The sequence below is a fragment of the Cupressus sempervirens genome, chromosome 6 (genome assembly GCF_028749045.1).
Source record: "Cupressus sempervirens isolate cs-2001-9-10 chromosome 6, ASM2874904v1, whole genome shotgun sequence".
Lineage (NCBI taxonomy): Eukaryota > Viridiplantae > Streptophyta > Pinopsida > Cupressales > Cupressaceae > Cupressus > Cupressus sempervirens.
Window position 1 is genome coordinate 603691759 of NC_143123.1, and position 26513 is coordinate 603718271.

The window sequence follows — 26513 nt, forward strand, 5'->3', positions numbered from 1 at the left end:
TGTTTTCCCTTCCCTTCACTGATTCCATATGTATGCTGCAAGAATGCCAAATTCTTGTTACTTTTCAAAAGGCCCACGACATGTAGAATAACTTTGATTCCTTGAACTACAGTCATTCTCAATTTTGTTATTGGGCCTTTTCCTTGCACTCCACTAACTACAAGGCAATAAATGTTGTCTTCTAATCCCATACATTCATCTATCCTAAGAATCTCTTCCAATACTATAGATCAAAATAACTTTGACGAGATTAGGAGTTGAGCCAAATTTTTTACCAAAGAACTGATTAATTTGTATTTTCCTATGATTTGAATCTCTATTAAATGCCTTCGATCTCTTGCCTGCTGCAGATAGGGAATACTACCACCATAACATCTAAAGATTGGCACCACGACATATCAAAGAATTCCACTCTGTAAAAATGAAGAGCTCGATCATGGGATATGCAAAAGCCAACCAATCTGAAGCAAAGAAATAAAAATTGTATCTAGAAAACAATTATAAATTGCAAATGCCACTCATAGTGGCAAGATACAATAAAGATTTAATGTTGATAATAGAAAAGAAAAAACCAACGAAAGAAAAGCTTGAAGAGAATAGAGAAATGACAATGCGAAGTCATTACAACTAGTGATGAAAAGTACACATTAGATCTGTGAGAAATTTTCAACAAAGAAAATAGGAGGGGCTAGCTCCAGCTATGATACAACTGATTATTTTTTTTTGAAATACGCCAAGAATAAATGAAACGGCAGATGATATCAACAGGTAAAGATAAAGAGACCGATACCTTTACAAAGTGAAACAATGAGCTTAAAAAAAACTATCAGCACAAAAGCGTAGAAGAAATGAAGTCAAACCTACTGTCGTTACATCCACATCATCATGTTGACAAGCTGGAGATGAATAGCCTTCATGGCTTAGCTATCCTGCTACTCCTATGCAATACCCAACAAATAACTTCCTCTTTATGCAATTAGTCTCAACGGGAGATACTTTCTCCAAAGGCCTTGATCGATCTTTCTAAAACCCCCAACTGGTTAAAACTTAATCAAACATTAATTTCTTTCACAATTCAAAGGTTTGACATTTCGTCAAACACTTGGCAGGCATCCTATTGGCTTTGATTTTTTGTTTGATAATGATTTCTTATGATGATATTGATGTATATAAAAAGGAAGTTAAAATGGAATTCTAAAATGAACGTATTTCTCTCAACACAAGGATAGGTAATTAGCTCAAAAGCAATTATTCTAAAGTTCTATTAAAATCAACAATGGTTGCAATGATGTGAATTATTATAAGAAATGAACTTGTCCAATTTATAATTTGTAGAATGATTGCAGCAAACTTCAAATTATGCACTCTCCTTATACCAGCAGACCCAATTTGCAATGTCTGGATGTGTAAATTAAACACCAATAATGAGAGCAGACCTTGTAAATGTAACTGAGGTTTCTTGGAAATTCCAAATGCAGATCTAAATGTTGAATGCAGACCCTCCGACTATGAATGCGGACTATAGTAGAACAATCTCAAGTCTCAAACATGTAACCGTAGCTGATAAGCAAGTCAACATAGGTATAAGAGTTTATGGCAGTAGTCACAAATATCCAACCCACTTCCCCCTCCCCGTCATATTTTGTTCAACACTTAATCACTTCTCAAAAACAATTAGCAATAGAAGAGAAGCTAGGGCAAATTACTATACTTACACCAGTAATTTGCAATTCCAATTCCCAAAATAATTTTCAGACTTCACAACTCTCAGCCAATGTCAAGATAATAATAAATAATGACTTCCACCAACAGTAAGAATAGTAGGAAGTCAAAACAATTCCTCAAAATTAATTCACAATACCTCAGTTGTGAATTACATGGTACTTCAATCTAGACCCTTATACTTTAGCAAGGACACAAAATACAAACTTAGAATTGTCACAAAACCAACAAAGGCAAATAGATAATCAAATATTCAAATGCTTTTCTCATCAAACGTCCTTATGTTTATAATCTCCAAATGGCACCGGCTTCCCAAAAGAACTCCACTTAAGAAGCTTACTCTACACAACATTAGAATATATTAAAGTGTCATTAATATAATTTATTAATTGTTTTTGGCTCCAGAAAGTGACCTTTTCCACCATAACTTAAAATTTTGACACACAAGGCCACTGTTTCTTATTCCCACGATTTAAAACTTTACGTCTCAGTTCCAAGGAGCTATGATACTGAGGTGACCAACAAAAATAGCAACCTTAGCATATTTAGATGAAGAATAATAATAATTCACTTGTCTTGCGAAAATAACTGAAGAAGCATTAGATTCAAAATCTGACAACACCAAAGTGATCCTGATGATGAAAGACAATGAATGAACTTGACGGGGTGACTTACTATAAATAGATGCTCCCTCCAAAATTCTTCGATCCCAAACCGGAAGCCCAAAATAAAAACCAAGAGCATCACCCAACTCCTATAACTCAACTGAGCTAATCGGAACGAACAGTTTGACTTACTGTAAATAGTAAGTCCCTCAAATAGAGCCAAAACACACCGTAGGCTGTTGGAAAACCTATAACCACATTACTGAGACCCTCTAATCCTATTGCCAGCTCTCGAGGATTGCTATGGTGAACTGACCTAGCCAACTACAGGAAGCTGCTAAAAAAGGGACATTACATTCTTAGATTGAGAAATGAACATTCAGGCCCATTTACACCATGTGATTTAATCGAATCAATTTTCTCAATATGTCAAATTCTATTTGGTCCATTAGTGTGTCGTGATGACAGTTTCATTACCATCAATGTCATGAGGGAAGCTTAGAATTGATCCATTAACAACATCTGAAACACTTAATTGTTGATCTACACCAATAGATATCTTGAATCTAGAGATATCATTTTAGTATTGTATCCTAGTGTGAATGACGATGGAGAAGAGATGAATGTGATTCTCAACACAACACACACATATATCTAGGTCTTAGATTCTTCGCATTGTTACTTTCTTCCTTATTTTGAGAGACTCTAGACTGGTATAAAAATGGTGTCGATTTTGTCAGTTGTAGAGATGGTCCCCCAAGCTCGAGTATACCCTTCCTTTACCCAAAAAACTATGCAAACTTCCCTTTGAATTTTTTCTACTCGATCTTTTCTCAAAAAGACTCTTCAAATACATAAATAATTAGCAGATAATGACTGCTTTCTTGAACTCAAACAATCTCTAAGAACCACACAAAAAGACCATCACAGATAGTTGATCTCTCAAGATATTATATATATTTAACACTCCTATATTTCTGATATCTAACCTGGCTTTGATACCATGTTAATGTTTTTCCATAGTAACACAGGGACACGTCCCCCCCCCCCCTCTTAATGCCCCACGCACTAGGAACAGGGACAGACCAGGGACTTGCGGACTTTGTTCCCCCATCCCCAGCGACACCACCACCTCTGCCAAGGATGGTGGGACGTCCCAATGTTAACTATTTGTTGATTTGACTATTTATGTTCAATGTTCGATGTTCCAATTCAATGCATTGTTCAAGTATTTACTCTTTTCATCTTTATATCTTATATTGCAACAATCTTTCATAACTAGCATTTTAAGTACCATATGTATAGTATATACAAAAAAATTCACTTTTGAGGGATTTTTAATAAGGACATGCAATCAGGCTGAAAAACCCCTCCTACCACAGGCTTAATTCCTAAAAACTTTAGTTATTCAACTCCGCTTGACGCCAAAGATATCTCAAAATGAGTAGAATTTCAAAAGCTACACTCCTAGGGGAAAAAAAAACATTAAAAACAAAACACAAAAACAAGAAAGACCAAGAGACAACTTGAAGGCTACAAAAATAAGTGCTTGCAGTCAAAGAAGAAAAACTCGTCCTGATAAGAAATAATATATTGATGGAAACCCTAAAAAGATGCATAAAAAGTGTAAATAAAGGACAATTCAAGGATGAAGAATTGCCTTTATGATGCATTGCCCAATACATCAAAAACATAGAGGATACACTTGCAAAACAATGAGAAAATTGCGCAAGGTTGCTCTAATTTTGTGATGTCAAAATTAAGGAAAAAAAACCACCAACTCAAATTCATGGTTGTTGTGAGCAACAAATTGTTTCCACTATGGTTGTTCCAAACTTAGCACAATCTAGCTTGGCATTAGGTTAAAGTTGAACAAGATTATAAGTTTGTACTATTGTTATTTTTGGGGGAAAGATAGCAAGAGTTATATAATGATTTTTTTTGAGTTGTTAATATGCTAGAGCCCCTCATATAGATTGATTCAGGGATGTCTTCGTTGAATGCTTCCTTCAATGTTTATATAAGAGCCTATGTCCACTTTCCTATTTTATGCACTTGATTATGTTTTCAACCCAATCTGTAAAAAATGTACTCCCAAATTGTATCACCTTTAGTGTCATAATTTGCCAATTTGCGTAGTTTACATGTTTTCTTAGGTAGTTTAGGTTGAGGGATCCCAATTTGTGAGAAAGACGATGCATCATACACTTTGGTGTTCTCCTAGTATATTTGTTCAGTTCCTTTTTTGGATATCTCTCTATGAGGTTCTTTTGAATCGGAGATCGATTCCTAATATCTTTATCTTTCGAAAAGGAAATCCTAAATTTGGAATGGAGTCATACATTGTGTTTAGAGTACCCGAGTTTTTTATTACAATATTTTATGCACATGTAATTGCTCTAGGTCATTGCAATCTTCAAAGAGAAATTAAAGTTAGTGAAAAGATCTTACATCTGCTTCAGCACCACTTAGGTTTCTTCAAACCCACTATAATCTTCACTATTCAAAAGCCAAAAAAAACATTGGAAAGAAAAAAGCTGTATAGAAAAAGAAAGCCAATGGCAGGAAAGTGAGTTAGTTTGGGCAATGGGTATTGTCATCATTGATCTTGGACTTTCACTCTCCAACCTAAATCAAAAGAAAAGTGAGAAAAAGAAATAAAAGTTCACCACATTTTGGCTTTGGGTGTGCATATTTTTACCAGTAGTAAATTTTCCCAAGGTAGAGCTATGTTTGTGGTGAAATCATAGTGATAATCTTGTCACGGATATGGATGCCGAACTGGTATCAAGTTTATCTCTAGGATGCCAAAAAATTGTTATTTCTAGATCAGAAGCTGATTCTTAAAACTTTCTAATATGTTTGCAGTAGCAAATTACTAAAAATATGAAAATCATTTTTAGTTGTTGAACCGTTGAAATTATGCTATTCAAGTTTTTTGAGGGAATACTATTCCTAATGTGTGTATCTCACACCGTAGTACTCATTGTTCATTTATTTGATTTATTTCTCTTTAAAAACATATTCATTACTAGACATTATTTACCTTTGCAATAATGAGATGTTAAAAAAAAATCTACAAAAAATAGACTTTACTATGCAAAATGGTTATTATTGTTGATTTATCAAAATTGCTGCAAATGTATTAATATTGCCTCTTTCGGTATATGTTTTCCAAGGGCAACAATCTCTCTTTTATATTTTGGATGAGATATGGAGAGACATGTGATACATGTCTATTCATTATTATTTAATTAATATAAAAAATAATTATATATATATATCTTTAGTTTAGTCTCATGGGTTTATCGGATATCCAACTAAAACTACCAAACATTCACTCCCTCTTAGCTAGGGAGGATAAAATAGGATAGATATTACAACATTGGTAATTATATGGATAAACTTTTTTAAGGCTATCTTTGATTAGAAGATTTCCATCATTTTAATACCATATTTGATATCATAAGTATTGGCGTTCAAAATAGCAACATATGATATTCACTAAATACTTTGAGTAAGAAATTGCAAAATATTGACACATGATATTCACCAAGTACTCAATAAGGTAACGGTCTGCAGAATATCCACACATGATATTCACCAAATACCTTCAAACATCTCATAGACTGTCAAGTGAATGACATCTAACATTTAGTTGTTGATTTACAAGATATAGTCCATCATGATCTGTTTCAACATTTAAAATGTATATCGTGATTTAACTTATTGTAAGAACGCCACCTTTGTAACAAAGGGATTTTCATATCTAAATCAAAGACGGTTTAAACTAAAAACTCCAAGTATTTATAAATAGATAACTAAATCCTTTTCACATGACATTAATTGCTTTTATCAATTAACAGAAAACAACTATAATCATAATCAATTGAAATAACTAGATCAACAATAAACTATTCACAATTGTATTCATGTTCAGCTGAAATAAATAGATTAACGATTAACTAGCATAACTATATTCATGATCAACAGTAATAACTAGATCAACAATTAACTGTTAACAACTGTATTCATGATCAGCTGAAATAAATAGATTAACGATTAACTAGCATAACTATATTCATGATCAATTGATTAACAAGTAAAGTAAATTCTTAACAAGAAAAGAAAGGAACATACAAGTGTCATCGGAGGAACTCCAACTAGTTGTGCAAGCCTTGACTTTGGCGAGAGGAAAAGCATTGACATAGGCTTAACCTCCTAACCTCGGACTATACTTATCCCCACACATTCTATTAAATTAGGAAGGCCCTCCCTACCTCGAGATCGAGCTTGGGATGTTCTTTAGTCCAACCACTTGAACATCCTAGTGTTTTGAATGTCCGCTCAGTTATGAGACAGACATGCTTACATAACTGACGCGACTAACATCAAGTGATCATTAGATGGCAAACATGCCTATAAACTACCTTGGCCAAGGATTTCTGCTGGGTTCAACGACCTGATCACCACCACTCGACTTGACAACAGGATTCATTACAGAGATGAGCATGAGCTATTAAGTATTTTTCATTTAAGTTATTCATGTCTAATTTCTCTTTTATTTTTTTGCAGATTTATTCCATCTCTTCACCATACTTGGCTACACAGCCGGTGATTCCTAGGTGCATTAAAGAATATGAGCTTTCTACACTTTTACATCTCTTCACCCCTTCATGACTACAATGCCGGTGAATCTCAAGTGTATTAAAAGATTATGAGCATCCTGCCATGATTTCTTCCATCAAGATTTGTGACATCTTATTTTTGAGATCAATGATATTCATACAAGTTCTTATTGTATTTAGAAACTCTCTTTGGTATGGAATACTATTCAACTTGTTAAAAGAAATTAAGAAGAATTCTTTATAAATCTTCAAGGTTCATTCAATAAGTTAAAGTAACATGAATATAGACATAAGAGGAAGTTTTGATCCTAGCTGGCTGCTATAGAATTGCATTTAAAAACTTGGAAGGATAACTCATGACATGTTAAGTATTTGATATTGTACTGAAGAAATCGAACTCTGTCTAGTCCTCTCTAGTTGCGTTGAGGCATTACTTGCATAACATATGATCACAAATCTTTAGCCAGATTATTGCACGGCAACGAGCAAAAATTAAACCGATTGACAAGGCTTCAATGGGCAATATGGAAGATATAATGGGTGTGTGGTAATAATGAAGTTTGAAAACTTGGCATCCGATTTGGAAGTTTGTTCTCCTTAAGATACTGTAGACGTATCTACTGTAGAAGACTTAATACTCAATGACTAGGTGTACTTGGCAAGAATGTTTTCTTGTAATGGACAATTAGATTGGTAAAGAAGGGATTTTTGGCTCTTGGAAATGGGTGTAACTGGGTGCTAAAGGTGGCAAAGATAATAAGATATGTAGCCGAGTGAGGAATGAAAGATCCCAACCCCTCTCATGGCTTTCAAATAGAGAACCAAGTTGTGACTTCTTGGCTTCCACCAGTTTTTAAAAGATTATGTGTCAATTCAAATTTCCAAGTGTTAAACCGATTATGAAAAGAGAGGGAAAGAAAAATAAAATAAAAAGTTGGAAAGATTATAATTTTCAATTATTATTATAATACATAATTACATACGTTAATGTAAGTATATCAATGGGGTGACATCATTAAATTACGTTATTATAATCTATTGGTGTCATTTCATTTTTATATTTATATGTGCGTATGTAAATATATATTATAATATATGATGAAGATCAATTAAAAAATCTCTTGAGGTATGTTTTATATTTTAAATTAGATTATTTTATGTTTTCTTAGATTATTTTCTTAATAGCTCGTGCAAGTCCCAAAAATGTATCCTGTGATCAAGTCATTGCGTCCTTTCCAAAGAAGTTTAAGATCATACCTACCGATCCTAGTGATTGAACTATGCGAACATCCCATTCCAATGATCTCATTTAGTAATGCTTCCCCCCTTTTCATCTTCTCCTGCAATCAGCCATAGAAACACTTTCCACCATAATAATAATTCTATAATAATTCATAAAAACATAATAATTGTTATTTTAAATCAAGCAACTTCTAATCATCTAATAACAGTTAATGGTTAACGACCATCTTCATTAATAGTTATTACAACATATATAAATAACTACCTATTTCACATGATCATGAAAGGATAATCTGTTAAATCCAACAGTTATGAACAATTTAAATTAGGTTAAAATTTTGGGATGTAACAACCTTCCAATAACTTTTGCAAATACAAGTGATAATCATTTGGAAGTCGTCACTTCTTCAAGATGTACACAAGGGCAGGCCCATACAAAAATGAAATCAAAAGTTTACATGAAGTCACCACGGATAATGTCAAGTGGTGTTGTCATGACATCCACCATAAACCATATCAAAGAATAAGTTTTCACCTCAAACTTCTCTCTCATAGAGAACAATCTATTGCGAGGAATTGCACTTGGAACTTCTTTACAAAGAAACACTAACCTTTTGACCTCCTTGTCAAGGTTACTTCTAATAAAGTGTCAAAACTCCTTGTGACTCTAAAACATATCCTCTATCTACTTTGTCTCTTTGTCCAAGGTTGCCTCTAATGAACTGTCATGCTCCCTCTTAATATGGAAGGATACACATTATCTCAATTATCAAAGATGTTCACTTCAAGAATCTCACTCTATCTAGCATGATCATTGGATGGCTAATGAATTTTAGATCAAGAATTCTTTTTAGCTATTGTCCGCAGAGACAAAAGGAAAAGATCAAGGCGAATAGCTCTTATAGTACATATAGAAATATAAATGAGAGACTAATATAATACTCAAGGATAATAAATAAGTACACTAACATCCTTGATTGTCCTTGCCATCGCTAATGTGGTAATTATACATATAACACTGAATTTATTTCACCCTTCTTATAAGATATTATTTTGATCTCATAAAATATCAATCATTTCTTAAATAAACATTATCTATATAACTTATCTATTTTAACAAATTCACAATGTTCTACATATTATTGAATATATATATATATATATATATATATATATATATCTTCTACCAAATATACTTCCAATTATCATATCATATTAAACATGTAAATGAATATTTATGAAATGTTCATTTCCATTAAAGCATACCTTACACTTATGATATTTGGGTGATGCCCAATGCCTCTACCCCATTATATTTGTATACTTATTTGTCGCTAATAATTTGCCTTCCTTGCCTTAGTTATATCGCATGTCACCTGTACATAACTATTTAATTTTCCTCTTTGACCATCGCACACTCGCACTTGGCTATGGCTCTTGTTCACGTAGTCTACATGACATGGTATGCAACCTTACACCTAAGTTGGTGCCCAATTTCTTTTATGTTTTATTATTCCTTATATCCATCAATATCTTTAAACATTTCAATTCTCACTGCAATTTATCTTTACTGAGTCATAGGGTCTAAAGTAGAAACAAATGTCACAAAGGCCACACCAACTTTAGACCTGTGACAACCTCCACTTGATTTTCTTTCATGGGCTGAGGATACCTCTGAAGGAAGTATTGTCATTGATGTCAAAGGATCTCAAGAGAATGAACAAAACTACAAGTATCAGGATTATCAATGTTGAAGGAAAATTGAAGATAGCAATTGAACTATTTGTGTTTATCATACGCTTAACTAGATGGAGATAAAAAAAGAGGATAAAACTACAAAGGATATAGATCTGTTTAAAGACATCATTATATACAAATGATCATAAGAATTGAGGATGCAAAGATATCTAAACTCAAATGGCATTATGGCATTAAAAGACATAGCCACACAATTACTTCATCTATTCATATTCAGAATAGAAATGTGAATATTTTACTAGATTTTATGCCATGACTCTGTAGTGCTGAAGTACTTGCAAATAAAATTATATGTGGCTTGCCACATTAGTAATGAGTCACCAATGTTGGACTCTTTGGAAGATGGTGATGAAGTTTGTACAGAATTCCATGTCATGTGATATCAAATAAGAAATTGAGTCTGAAGTTTTCAATTACTTCTAACGTGATTAAGCAGTGAAAAATATGTATAAGCGGCAATGTCAATAACCTTCAGAGAAGCCCGTCAATTATCTATATGCCAGTTTTTGTTTGGAATCCACGTAGAGTACCGTTAGGAGTCTGAACATAGTTTGAAATTTGAAGTGTCCTTGCCATATCATCAAACGAATATGAAAGAGGCATGTACAGTCAGCAATAACATTGGAAGGCCTACATCCAACAGAAAAGCGGTGAAGTATGTGAATATATTAGCAGCAATTGGTGACCATATTCACATCAGCAAATATGTCTCTACAGGTGTACAGAGATGTTGAAGATAAAAATATAAGACCAGATGTTTTATGCAAGGGAAGGATATTTATCGCAGACCAAATGTTTGACATCTGCCAGAGAATATTATAGCCACGGGTTTATATATTATCGGCAAGTTTGGCAGCAGTGTTCGATATTGGAAAAGACAGTGTGCATAGTATGAATAATCAGTGAAAAATATTAAAAGAAACAAAGATACATCTTTGACAGTGAAACCATTCAAGCCATGGATTAATTTGAATCCCGATAATCAGGTTGGGTGGATGTGCAACTACAAGCGGCGATATGATATTTGATTGGTAAATTAAAATGTGTTGTTAAAATAAAAACAAAACACAAGGGTTGATTGTTATTATTATTTCTAAAATTATTTATGAAAAGCCATCGGCTATGAAGTGTTATGCCTATTCATTGAAAAGTCACACCTTATGATATACGAGATATAAGTATGACTTGATTCATTTGTAAATGCAAGCAAGTGATGAGTATGTGACAAAAATAAAGACTAAAGGTTGTGAGAAATGTGAGAAGTGGGCAAGAAGAAGTCAAAGAACCAGAAGTGAGCAGATTGAAAATAAAGTATAGTAAAAGGGAGAAGTCAATAGTGAAATAAAATAAGTGAAGTTGAAAAAAAAGAATATATATAATTAGATTTTAAATCTAATATATACTTAATATAAAAGTGAAGTAAGAGAAAAGGAAGTGAAAAAGAAATAAAATTATATGTGTGTGTGTGTGTGTGTGTGTGTGTGTGTGTGTGTGTGATTAGATTTTTATCTAATTTAATATATCTATCATAGAGTGCTTTAGAAAGTATAAGAAGAATAAAAAGTTATATATACAACTTGATTGAAAATTGACTTCAAGGGAGAAGAATGCATATATTCATATGATGAAGAAATTGTGAAACAAAAGCATCCATCATCAGTTGTAAGAGCAACATTATCAAGGTGGACGAGAAGTTTGTGTGCAGTGGGTTGGTGCTCACGAAGACAAGTAGAGGAAGTTGGAGCTTCTTGTAGGTTGGAGCCTGCGAAGTGTGGGAGTTGGAGCTTCTAGTGAGTTAGTGCTCATAAACATAGAGGTCGTAGCCTCTAGTAGGTCATTGCCTACAAAATCTTTGTAAAAGAACAGTTTATATAAGAAAGCATTTATTTGTCATGGTTTTCTCCCGCATTGGGTTTTCATGTAAATCATTGTGTTATTGTGTTCATATGCATAGTTGTTCATTTCAGCGTTTGAATAAAAGTTTTAAATTGGCAAAATTGTTATTACCCTTAGTATAATCGTGTGCTTTTCAACCTCACCTTTCTGAAAACCCTTGAAACCACCAATATTCATTTGTTGTAGTAGACAGTTATCCGGTTGGGCTGTAAAGGAGCCATTCACATCAAGCAGAGCATTTGAGGCCACCCATACAAGGCCAAAACCTTCCCACCATGTACCATAATGTCCGCCACATTTTGGAAACTCTAGCAATGGTCATAGGTGGGAGCAGAGCCATCTAGCATGGTCAAATGCAAGTTCTTAGTTGCAAAATTTATTGACTGGCAATTTTAGGACATTGATGATTGGAGGGATGACAATAACAAGAGGAGAAACGCAAGTGATACTTTGTCCAATGAATTCAAAAGACATATTAAAGTGCATTAATGAATATCATATTTCAAAGTCCACAGATCATTTTTTTAGAAGAGATGTTAAAATTTGTTGTTAGGATGATAATCGTCACTCAACTGTAATCTTCAAATACAAGTCTAATAGGGTGAACAAGCTAATTGGTTGCAATTCCCTTCTTTTTTATGTTTTCATATTTAAGTTTGATTTTTTTTTTTTATCTTTAATAAAAGAAGTCGTAGCTAGTAATTCTAAAACACGTCCTCATATATTTGTGGTCTGGCTCCAATACAATGTTGATTTATCAACATCGTGGAAAATGTATTAACATTGCCTCTTTGGTATATGTTTTCCAAGGGCAGCGATCTCTCTTATATTGTGGATCAGATATGGAGAGACATGTCCCAAGGGACATGTCTATTCATTATTATTTAATTAATATAACAATTGATCCTCTCTCTCTCTCTCTCTCTCTCTCTCTCTACATATATATATATATATATATACTATGCTCCATGGAGTTTCCGAGACAGGGACATTTTAGGGGATAGGGACGTGTCTTTGATACGGGGACGGGTCAAAGCCAAAATTTAGGGGACAGAACCTTAGGGGACGACAATTAAAAACATAGGGGATTTTTTTAGATAGAGAGACAAAATTCAAGTATGCATATCATAACATTGATAAACCATTCACCATTGACATTTTAGAAGATCAATACATGGAAAATTATCAAATGACAAAAACTAAGTACCTCCATTATAACATATCACATACATACATAGTTAAATCAAAATGCCTATCTATGCATGAAATCATAATGGAATAAGGAGAAATGCAACTAAAATAGTAAGTATTAAATAGAAATACTAAATGCAATCTTTCCTCACTGCTGCTATTGTTGTTGCTCTATGTTTTTCTCCCTCTTATCAACTACATCATTTATTAAAATGAGTAAAAGAGTTAGTGTTTTAGTGTTTTAATGGATATCTATGGTTTGCATATTTTTATTACATCTTTAAGACAACTACGGACCCGCACAAAAAGCAAAATTTAGAGTATTGTCTTTACCCGACTAGCTAGAAAAAAGGGGACGACCAGCAGTTTTGAGGAAGGATGGAGGGGATGGCTAGAAGTTCTGGGGACAGCTAGGTCTGCTGGACATCCCCAAGTTTCTTGCCAAAAAAATTTTGCTGTTTCGAGGATGTTTCCGAATTTGGCAAAAAGGGGACAGCTTTGAGGACGGCAAAAATCTGTCCCCGCATCCCCGTTTTGTCCTCGGGACGGGTACAAGCCTAAAAATATAGGGGACGCGTCCCCATGGAACACTGCATATATATCTTCAATTTAGTCTCATGGGTTTATCCAACTGAAGCTACCAAACACCTATGCTACGATTTGTTGTAGTTTTATGCCAACTAATTACGATTTGAACACTCATCTTACCTATAATTGGTTTGTTATCTCTATTTTAAACCATTTTGGCTATTTCTGACTTTATTGGACAGTTATTAATATGAAGTAAGGATTTACAGACATTTTGTTTGATTCTACATAATGCTCGATTAACATGCTGATTCTTAGCTGTATTTGTGACTTGTTTGCACCAGCAGTCAGAGCGGATGCCTGAAAACAAGACATTATAGCTATTTCCATATCATTGTTCTTCTTTGTCTGATACATTACAGAACCATCCATTTATACATTTATGCCATACCCTTTATTGGGTTTTTGAAGAAGCAAATGTTGCCTTCTAATTCTTAAACAGATGAATTATGAATATAATTTTTTTGGGGCAAACTATTAACACTTTGACATATTATAAATTTTAGATTTATAATTTTATACATATCATATTTTTTAAATTTTTTACTGTACTGTATTATATTATTTTAAAAAAATTGTCTGCATTCATGGACACACACACACACACACACACACACACATAGACACTAGAACCTGTGCTTGAGCTGAAACCCAAACCAAAAACTCAATTTTTGAGATAATTTTTGTAGTCATTTTAATATTTGCTTGGGTGATGCCGTCAACTTGAACAGCTGCACATTGCTTGATTCATTCAGACAGCAGATTCAGAGTTCACCTCTTTCTAGTATGTAATTGTTAAGCAATGAGAGATCAAGAATGAATATTTGCAATTACTTTTAATCCAACTCCTCAACAGAAAAGGGGTATTTGTGACTGGTTTTAACATTAATCCCTGTACTGAATATTTGTGCTAAGTATTACAGAAAAGGAATATGAACCAATTTTAATGCTCTAATCACTTGACAATCAAAACTTAACTGAAAAGAAGAATATCAAACATGGTTCCTTAACCATCAAATACCAAAGTACTGTAAATATGATGAAAATAAAATTTAATATCAACATTTCTTATAAAAATTGAATGTTCATTATCAATCAATTTTACTTATAAAAGATAATTTATAATTTTGGAAAACATGTCCACTTATTAATTTTTCATTATGATCTGCAAACCTCTTACTGTAGCTCTTTTCCTAGTGGGAAGTCATTGACCATGTCCGATTAATTTTTTAACTATGTAGTTAGTTTGTAGGCTCAACTTCATACAAATAGATTATAATTGATAATTTGAAAAATATGACTATCTAATTATCATTTATGCACTATAAAGTATGCATTTCGCAATGCAATTTGTGATATGCTCATAAATGAAAAAATCTATAGTATGCAGTTCATGGGCAAAAATCTCATTTTCATTGCTTTCTATGATATTAACATGCCTCTGTATCAAAAAAAAACCCAGGTCCTGTTCTTTTCCTTTTGTTTATTTTTCTAAATTTTAAAAATTTCATTTTTTTCCTGCTGAAATTCTCTGGAAAAATCTAATACCTTCGTTTGCTAAATCTTTCCCCAAAAGATGTTTCACGTAAGAACCTTTGATTTCATATTTCCATGTATGAAATAAGTGATCTATGAAGCATTACTTGTTTTGTTATTTATCGTCGCATATATATTAACAAAAAATGTCGTTGGGAATCCACAATATCCTCCAGAATGTATTGACACTAACGTAGTGGAATGAAATAAACATTCTGTTGATGTTTTTCTATGGTTAACTTCTATCGATTTTCACTTCCAAAAATGGAGCTTTGCTCCTTTTCCTTTGATTTTTTATAAACCTTTCAGATACATCAATGATAAATATGACGTTTCAACCTTGATCCGTGCCTCTTAGTGAATTTCTTTACATAACAACGAACTGTCAGGAGTTTCTGACCACTTAAAAAGCTCATTATCATGTTAAGGACATAAAACAAATTTCATTTTCTTGTGATCAATCATCAACCATCACTTATCATAATCATTGATTAACTTATTTTAGTTGTCTTAAACATAATTCACTTTTAAATGCAATCACCACCTAAAGATGTATATATCTTTTTTAATATTTTCCATCAGAAATAAGAAAATATGTAAGTTGTGAAGAAGTTTGAACAAAATTAAACATGTAATATGTTACTTGATATATATGAAGGCAACTCATAGAAAACATCACTAGATTTATCCCTGCAACGTCTACCATGCCAAACACACCAATGTATGACAAAAGAATTGGGACCAAACATATTTTTATTCAAAAATGGTTTTAACAGTGTCAAATATGTCAATGGGTGGAAGAAAGCAAGGACCATAAAATAAATTACAGTGCAAAAAAGAATAATGTCCTATCAAGATTAAAAAATCAGCCCTTGCATTATAGAAAATAGATCAGCATAGATGAGGTACAATGTTGATTCCAACATTCACCATACTACTACTTCCAAAATTAGTAAATAACCATTCATTGTATGATGGGATAGCAGGTAATTTTGGAAAGTAACAACAGTTTTGTATACAATGACAAGATGCAAACTTGGCCTGACCTAAAGAATAAGATTAATATAATATCAAGGATAAATAGACATGTCAATATAGCAGTATCATAAGGCTTAATGTAATTTATATTTTTCCTCATAGATATTATCTACTTCATTCAGGCATGTCCTATTTTTCATCTTCAGCCTCAAAAGTACCAGTAAAAGACAACTCACTCTATAAGATGCAAGATTCGCTGTAATTTGTTCAAAGGCCTTTGCATTTTGTTCCAGAAGATGCCCCGTTCTACCACCAATTTCTGCTATGGAAACAGTAATTCCAGAAATTTAATCAAATATCTAGAGTGTACAATATAGAATTTATACATTAATAAAGCTGTTATGTAAAAGCAACATACACCTCAAAGAGGATACATGAATATGACACATAAGCATCTTTTGGCAAGCATCAAAACGATGGAAAGGTCTTTTCCTCTTAGATCCAATAATAACCATTTTCCAATAAACTATGTTTTCTTTAAAATGCCCAATGCTAGCAAAAGAATAAAGTCAGTTATAAGGTGAATATGAAGCTAATACATATACACATAAGAGAACTCATTTTATTGAGAGTTTAGTATCATGCTGTAGAGGAGTTTATATGAAACAATGTATAGATTAACAAACCTAAGGAAACATGGAAGAATTCACTTTAGACTCATTCCATATGCTCCTTCAGCTTACAAGTATTTAATTGTTTTACCAGTTGGTGTTCCTCTTTCTTTGACTAGTTTTACTCCCCTGGAGCTCCTAAGGAAATGTTTTATGAATATATTTAGAACTGGGAGCCCTCCTTGTTAGTAGACAAAATTTTTTGTTTTTCAATATAAAGGGTTGGCTCTCGAAGAAAAAGATTTCTGCTTAAAAGGATTCCACTGAAAAACCTCTTCATTATCAAATGACTTACAGCTAGGACATGTATGAGGGATAACAAGCCCCAGTCCATTTCATGGGTAGTACCTTAAAAACATGTCGTAGAGAAGAAGAATGATGTCATTGAAAGGAATGCCATTCTGAATATGAAATTCCTCATTGCTAAGTAATGCCAATACAGGTAGAGAATCTATCCCTCATCAAATCAGATTAGTGCCTGTTGCACGCCTACAAAAACTTTCAATGATAAGTTCTGTGTTTGTTGTCAAGTTCATTTGTAAAATTATCATATCAATATAAGCCTGATATCATGACTACAGCCATGAGTTGTTCATTTTCATGTCTTGAGTGATGAAGAATTGGATGAAGCTCTTTGTAGATGTCAACCAAGTGTAGATAGCAGTCAAGGGACAAAGGAGACCAGAATAGGTGCCTGAAATGTGTTCCAGTAAGAGTAATGAGCACCTAACAGGAGATTAAGTAGCATCTTTTTACTGAAAAGAGTACTTAGATCAGATGTGTGATATTTGAAGGTGACAAGAATTCAAAAACATGCTCCCAATGCATGCCTAAAGGAGTTTAAGGACTCATTTTGGTGAAAAGGATAAGCCAAATAGGCAGCTAACTCAATGAAAAGTCATTTTTAAGTGGCACGAGAGGTCTAAAATGTACTAAGGTGAGAAATCTATGTTTTGATTGAGGTCAGTGACAGAAATAGATGTGTGGACCTCTTGCTTAGGTGTCAAAAATTTCAAGGATGCATGAAATTGGACACCAAGTGACAAACATAGCAGATATAGGGGCCTGGAACAGTAGGCAGTGTCTTTGATGACAGAAGTGATGAAAATAAGTGCCTAAGACATGAAGTAGCAAGGATGGCATTTGCGCTGGCCTAAAAGGAGAGTTAACAGGTTTAAGAGCTAAGTTAAGATGTACAAAAAGGTGGTGCATCGATACTGATTGATGACAGGGCTACATTAAGGGGGTGCTCAAGCAGTTATAGGGAGACTTTTACTGACAACTGTAGCAGAAATGTGCATTTCTGTGCATCATTGATGATTTAAGCAGTGAAATCATAAAAGTCAGGTGCTTGAAAGGATAGAAGTCAACATTAAAGTGACAAAACACTTGAAAAGATGTGTGTAGATCTGGTTTGGCAAGTTTGATCAGTTCGAGTACAGGAATGTGCCAGTGACAGCATTTTCAGCTGCCTAGAACAGAAGATGCTAATAGTAGCCAGACCGGTTTGGAAAAGGAAATGAGTACCTCTAAGCCCAAAGTCAAATACCACAAATGAAAACCATAGATTGGAACATTAAAGAACTAAGCAGCCCTGATAAGCAAAATATGGTGAATTTTGTTTGGGAAAATATGTAATGTCCCCTTTTTTGGCTAACTTGTAAAATCAGGACAATTACTCCAACTTCTCACACTTACTATATCAAATACTAGACCAGGTAATGGAGATTCTATAATATATCAGCTTCTATTTCTGATATAATCAATATAAACATATGCAAATGAAAGAGATATCAATATGTTTGTAGCAATATCTGATATGCTGATATGAGATCATGCTATACAAATGATGTTCTCTATCACTTATTGTACAATTAAGCTGTGTCTTATATACAAGAAGGATACGCAATCGATAGTTATCACATTTGGCAATCGCTGTGATATCTGGCTGTCAATATTACTATGCAGCTTGTAAATATTATCACTATAACCGACGTATTGTTTCTAATTATTGATATGAAGCTTGCACTCAACAATGGACACTATGTCTGAAGGCAAGAGCTTACAACACAATGGTAATTGTGAGCCTCTTATATTGGAGGTCTTGGGTTTGAGTCTACTCGAGCTTAATAAATAATAATAATAATTAATTGCAATAGATAATAATAATTAATCTTGGCTTTGGTCTCTTACCGATCAAAAAAGAAAAAAAATTGACAGTGTCTGATGTGTGATCTTTAACCTTTGTAATCTCTTAGCATCTGTTTCTGATCTGCACTCTATATGCTTGCACCAGTAATGATGATTGTCAGTTCGCTCTAAACAGAGCAGATCTGATGAGGATAAATAAATAAGATAAAGGTATTTGATTATACTCAACTGGTCTTCCTCCACTAATCTATATATACTCTCCAGAAGATGGATGTGTCTCTTAGACATTCAAAGGACATCTTCTACCTTTCAAAAGATCACACCTTCTCATAATCAGTTCTTTATTGATTAATCAACATAATCACATGTCTTAACCAAAATCAATAATCAATTATGATTGATTTATTCATTGGATCGATAGCCATGAATCGTGATTGATCTCTTTATTAGATCGATATTATCATATGGTTATCGCTGAAGATGTCTGACCTCTTCATAATCACGTTAAACTACTTACCGTAATCGATACTTGAGGTTATCCATTGATCTCTTAATCAACATATCATTAATTAAGTTGATCTCCTTTATGAGCATTCAACCAATACTGATTGATCAGCCTTGATGTTACGAGTTGATCTACTCATTAATTCTTGATATTACCGACTATGTATATAATTGTCTTATTGTTGATTATTGCTAGGAATCTTATCCTAGGAAGTATAAGAACTCGGTTTTTATTCTTTTTTATCCAAGTATACTTACCTTTTACTAAATCTACTGACTGCTACTGATAATCAGGGCAAGGACAGCCACTCCTTGTCCATGCTTGCATTGTACTATTCTTAATGAGAAGGGATCAAGAATGGGGATATATCCTTGGTTTTCATGAACTTAGAAACAAAATTTGGAACAAAGTCTCTTTTTCATGTCAACTCTACAAGTGCCCTAGAGATCTAGTGAATCTTTGGGACCCTCATTGTGTTAACAAAGAAGTGTTACTCAATAACTACCATCAATCAGCTATATCCAACAGTTAGCATAAACAATATGGATTTGAAGCACATATATCTTTGATGAGGACCATTAGCAAATTTGTTGAGGCAGAGATTCAGCGGAAATCACTGTAAGTGTAGGATTCTTATGGAAAACATCAACAACGACCTGAGACCCATTTCTGAGCAAGTTTGGAATACTGAGGAGATGAGATGATTATGAAATTTATCCAGCATTTGAATCAAAGGAGTATTGTTAATTAATATTATAGTAATAGAATATTCAAAAGGCTGTGATAACTCAAGTATCAACAAATGGTGACGAGCAATAGAAGATTTTTGTTACACAGGTTGTGGTCTTTGAAGGACTTCAACTTAGGAGCAGAAGAGAGCATGGGTCTATCGGTCACAGCAATAGTTCCCTTTACCTGGGATATCGAGTGAGGAATATATTTATATATCTGACACAGTGCAAGGCAGGAGAATCCCCAAAGGAGATGTCCTAGCCCCCAGCAAATAACCACACAGTGGAAACAACACAATAATGTAAGATTTGATACCAATTCACAACACTTGATTCATAAAATAACTGTTTACATGCAATGTGCTTGGCTGTAAGGCCTTTTGGGTTATGACCAAATACAATAGCAATTACAATAACAGTTCTACAAGATCCCTCAAGATCCAACCAAACCCTAGCTAGTCCAAATCCACACTCAAGTAAAAACCTCAAGGGAAGATCTAAACTTGTGCTTGCAAGCCCACCAAGCAATCTCCTTGTTTCCCAAGCCTTAGCTACTAGCCCTTCTCAAACTTTTGCCCAAGATCCAGGTGTAAACTGCCTCACATTCGGCACTCTATTCAGACATTTGGGAGAACTTCGGTCACTCAACTACTCCATCTTCTCCTTGCTAGATCCCACAATCAAATGACTCAAGACTCCACAAGACCCCCTACTTATACCCAACTAAGCCACAAATCAGCCTAGAAGGATTACAAATTAAATAAACCCTTGCATTAAATGCACATTTAAGCCACAAGTTGGCTTACAACAAAAATTAAATACATACAACCAAATTAAATGCCAAGATCGGCTCACACTAGAAACCAAACACAGACAACTCAGGCAAAGCCAGAACCAAGACACAACCGAGTATCAGAAAATCACTTCCGAGTACCAACAACTCCACCAAGCATAACCGAGCCCCTTCATTGACCAAGTTACTCGGTCAATGTAGCAACTGAATAATGCAATATAAGTCGAGCTCCCCAGTGTATGCCGAGTTCTACTCCTTTGGTGGCTAAGTCCCTTCATTGACCAAGCTACTCAGTCAACACTGCAACCAAGCATTACCAAGCTCCCAATGCATGCCGAGTGCCTTCTACGACCAAGCACCTCTTCTCTGACCGAGTGACACTCCCAAGTACTCTCCAAAGCAACTACCGAACATTCCTCCAAGAACTCCAAAGTACTCGCCAAGAAAACCCATGATGCTCCTGCATCAGTAGAAAAGTGTGTTCCACACTTTGATGCTCAAAGAAAGATCTGATCCAATCTTCATCTTCACCAAAGGCTTCCACTCCATCAAGGACAATCGAACAAATATGCAAATCACCTACATCTGCATCATTCTGTCAAACACCAGATTCTCCAGAATCTCAACAACCCAATCAGCATGTTCAATCCTAGGAACAAACTGAACAAAATGCTTCATAAGTAAAGCGTCATCCATGTCAACCATCAACAAATCAAGAACATACCGATCTGTAGTACCATGTAGATCCAAAACTAAATCCACATCAGCAGCATCGCCCACAAATGCCAGACTCCCAACACTAGCAATCTCATTGCTTACAACGAGATGCTCTGCAACATGCAAATCATCACTCATAACAACCTGATCATCCACAACCAAGTGCTCTATAGTTTCCAAGTCAGACCCATCCAACTGATCATGAAAACAAATCTCCATCTCATCATCAACAAGGCTAGGAACCTTTTCAGCAACAACCATAGGTTGTTCTACAGGTTTTGCATCAAACTCCACAAACTGATCAACAAAAACAAACCTCCACCTCAATCTTGCCATGCCATCTTCTCTCTTAGACAAGTCTCCTAACTGGCCAGACAACTCTCTTCCGAATCGGTAGACTCTAGCTCCATAAACATTTGTGAAACTCAACCATCCCTTCCTTAACTCAATCGGTTAATCTAGCTTCCAACCGAGATGACATCTCTAAAAGCCTCTTCTCCAAAACATCATGGATATTCACAATCATCCCAAGGTCCAATCTTCTTGGAGACATCTTCTAAGATCTTCGTAAACCCTCTACAACACATCCAACCAATGCACCTTGTGACAAACCCAAGTTGTTTGCAAGTCAAATAGCAACTCGTCACCTTGCACCAACTAGAAATAAATCACAAGTCCAAGAACACAGATCTGCAAAACTCTCTACAATCATGCTAACAAGATCAACCTTCCATCTTTGCATCCATCGATCCATCTGTAAGTCCTCTGCAATTGTAAGTTAGAACCACGATCTGCCACCTCACAACCAATATATTTAGGACTCTAGAAAGAGCAATCCATCAAAATATTAACCAGATCAAGATCTTCTCAAATCAACTTTTCCAACCCAAGGTCCTGGTGCAAACTGCCTCAACTTCGGCGATCTGTCTACACGCTCAAGAACAACTAGGCTCTGATACCATTTGACACAGTGCAAGGCATGAGAATCCCCAAAGGCGATGTCCTAGCCCCTAGCAAATAACCACACAGTGGAAACAATACAATAATGTAAGACCTAATTTCCAATTCACAACATTTGATTCATAAATAATTGTTTACATGCAATGTGCCCGGCTATAAGGCCTTCTGGTTTACGACCATATACAATAGCAATTACAATAATAGTTCTACAAGATCCCTCAAGATCCTACCAAACCCGAGCTAGTCCAGATTTACACTCTGGTAGAAAACTCTAAGGAAGATCTAAACTTGTGCTCGTAAGCCCACCAAGCAATCTCCTTGTTTCCCAAGCCTCAGCTATCAGCCCTTCTCAAACTTTACCCAAGATCTAGGTGTAAATTTCCTCACATTCGGTGCTCTATCCACACACTTAGGATAACTTCGCTCACTCAACTACTCCATCTTCCCCATGTTGGATCCCACACTCAAATGACTCAAGACTCCACAAGACCCCTTACTTATACCCAACTAAGCCACAAGTCGTCCTAGCAAGATTACAAATCAAATAAACCCTTGCACTAAATGCACATTTAAGCCACAAGTCAACTTACAACAAAAATCAAATACATACCACCCAATTAAATGCCAAGGTTGGCTCACACTAGACATAACTGTGTGTATGCCGAGATCTACTCCTTTGGTGACCAAGTCCCTTCATTGACTGAGCTACTCAATCAACACTGCAACCAAGCATCATCGAGCTCCTAGTGCATGCCGAGTGCCTTCGACGACCGAACACCTTCAGGATCGTCGAGCGCCTCTTCTCTGACCGAGTGACACTCCTAGTAGTCTCCAAAGCAACTACCAAGCATTCTTGCAAGAACTCCAAAGTAGTCACTGAGCAAACCCATGATGCTCTTGCATAAATATCTTTGATCGCTCTTTGATAATTTATATATGTCTAACTTTGTGCTTTTGGGGCAAGTGTACATGCATTGGATGGAGAAGGTGCTTGTGTGATGTGGAGCATAGAAGTTCAAGGGTGTCCACACATGAAGCAAAATATTAAAACCAATATTGCCAATATTTAAGAATATAACATGCGAGAGTTATCAAATTGCAGATCATATTAAATCAAAAATTATATTAAAGCTTTGTATTAGTTATTTGTTACGAAAAGGTGTGGTGCTTGAGAAAGCAAATGACATCCTTCAACCTCTTATAAATATGAAATGAACAATATGTAAAAAATACAATATATACAATTTCCTAAAAAATTTACAATCTCAAGCTATTATTGCACATTTGATTTTTTATGTTCTATTGGTGAAGATGGAATGTTGAACTAAGCTCGTGGGTATTGGATCATTGAGTTAACCTTTTATTATGCTATTGCAGAATTGAATTGCAGTGGATTGATCATCAGTAATGAGTGTCTTCATTCCATTTTCATTTATGACATAACCAGTTTTTGGAAATGAAGAGAGTAACTAAGAGAGGAAGGTGAATCAGTAACCACAAAAACAATTCCCTATCCCTAGATGTCAAATCAAACTTTTCACTAATAATGCAATTCTTTTCTAGCTTGGTTAAAACTAAGCTCTTGTTGTAACTTGATTAACAAAGCAATTTTAAGATTGTTAATCTATTTTAACATTTAATAACTTAGTTACGGAAACATAAAGCACGAAGCAAATAACATGAACACAGATGACACTAAGATTTAACATGGAACTCTAATTTGGGAAAACCACCATGCACCTACCTAGTTACAATATTTTTACTCTTCAAAAGTGAGCCCTATTAGGAGCCAACCCTGTTAAAGGTTACAATACATATTGTTAAGTATGACCTTGTTAGAGGATTTAGTTCACCCTGTTAGGAGTGGCCTGGTTAGAGGTCTTTAAACACTTCAATCTTGAAATGTCACCTTGCTAGAGGATTTACAATCTGACTCTTAAGCCAACTCTGTTAGGAGATTTCTTCACTACTACAATGGTTAGAAGGTAACAATAATTTGGCCTAATTTACGAAGCATTTTCTTTTGCAAATTCAGATCTTTGTTTTGCTTGACCTTTGGATTATTGACAATCAGAATATTCTTTGTTTCTTATCTTCTACACTTGCCTGCTCTTCCTTTTCATTTGATGACATATCCATCTTTTCTTGATTGTACCATCTTCATTATTTCTTGATCTCTCTTATATATCATAAGCTTTGTCAAGTCGTCTTGAATACCTTTACAAAAAACCATTAAACAACCAACTAGTCGGCCTCAATTAGTTAATTAATTAACAAGTGTAATCCGCTAATGCTCAATCAATACGAGGATTAATCACTCAATTAACATTGGAAGTCCTTTGATGCCTGACCACTTAGTTGATATTGAAAGTTCTTCATTGCCTGATTGCTCGATTAATAGTGAAAGTTCTTCATTGCCCGACTGCTTGATTAATACTGAAAGTCCTTCATTGCCCAACTGCTCGGTTAATACTGAATACCCTTCATTGCTGGACTACTTGGTTAATACTAACATTTGTGTAATATCAATAACAACATACAATTTCAAGAATTGTTTCCAAAAATCTCCCTCTTTGGCATTGATAGCAACACATGACAACATACAACGATAAAAGTATGAGCAATTAGGTAATATCCTTAGTTTGATTCTGACTCTCATCCATACCAATTCCCTCTATCATCCTGCCTTGATTTGTCTCAGCAACTTCCAAATGAATTCTCCCTCTTACATCTGTCATCACTTTGTTGTGTATTTTTGTCATTATTCTCCCTCTTTGTTGTAAATTCCATCATCTGTATACTTTCCTTCTTGAGATACTAAAGTCTCCCTCTTTGACATCAAATGCCAAAGGATATGTACTTTGAAGTTACTATGTACCTTTTATACTAATTCATATGCAATATGTTCTGCATTTCACACTTGAAGTGTGACAATTTGCATCAATTTGATAGATATTCAATAAAACTTGCTTGATGCATCACTATTTTGTGCTTTAGTGAGCATCAGATAGGGGAATAACCCCTAGTTTACCTCTTAGATACATAAATGCATCCTTAGGTAATGCCTTAGCAAATATGTTTGCTATTTGTTCCTTGGTGTTCACATATCCCAATCTCACCTCTTTGTCTTGAACCAATTCCCTTAGGTAATGATACTTGATTGCAACGTGTTTTGTCTTTGTGCGCATCATAAGGATTTTGGATATATTGAATGCACTTGTGTTATCACAATAGATAACCATTGGTTCCTTGATTTCCTCCTTCATTCGTAACAATAATTGCTTGATCCATATTATGTTAGAGAAATTAACTGTTGCAGCAACATACTGTGCCTCTACTATTGATTGAGAAATACAATTTTGTTTCTTGTTTGTCCAAGATACTAATCTCTTTCCAAGAAAGAATGCTCTCCCACTTGTGCTCATTCTATCATCAATTCTTCCTGCCCACTCTACATCTGTGAAGGTTCGTAACTCAAGGTTTCCTCCTTTCTTATACCATAAACCATATTCTTCAATCCCTTTAGAGTACCTCAGCATCCTTTTTACTACCATCATGTGATTTTCTTTAGGATTTGTAGAAAACCTTGCAACTATGCCAACTGCCAATGCAATATCAGGTTTGATGTGCACCGCATACTGAAGTTTCCCAATCATTGATCTATAGGTAGTTTGATTTACCTCTTTTGAATCATCATTCTTTGAAAGTTTATGTCCAGTAGACATAAGTGTTCCCACTAGTTTAATATCTTCCATTCCAAATGCTTTCATTGTTTCCTTGATGTACTTTGACTAAGTTATATATATGTCATCCTCCATTTGATGAACTTGTAGGCCAACAA

At 34.6% G+C, this 26513-nt stretch overlaps 1 protein-coding gene across 4 annotated transcripts in view; it reads right to left on the bottom strand.

The window, feature by feature from the left end:
• LOC149553691 (uncharacterized) overlaps positions 1-26513 on the bottom strand; it is a 122661-nt gene that overhangs the window by 15999 nt on the left and 80149 nt on the right. For 2 of the 4 annotated variants that reach the window (XM_089789069.1, XM_089789071.1), the window contains exon 5: positions 16381-16463. In XM_089789069.1, coding sequence (XP_089645195.1) covers positions 16381-16463 — 83 coding nt within the window. Of the gene's footprint in view, positions 1-16380; positions 16467-26513 lie in introns of all 4 variants that reach the window. The other 2 variants (XM_089789068.1, XM_089789070.1) reach the window with 1 other exon arrangement.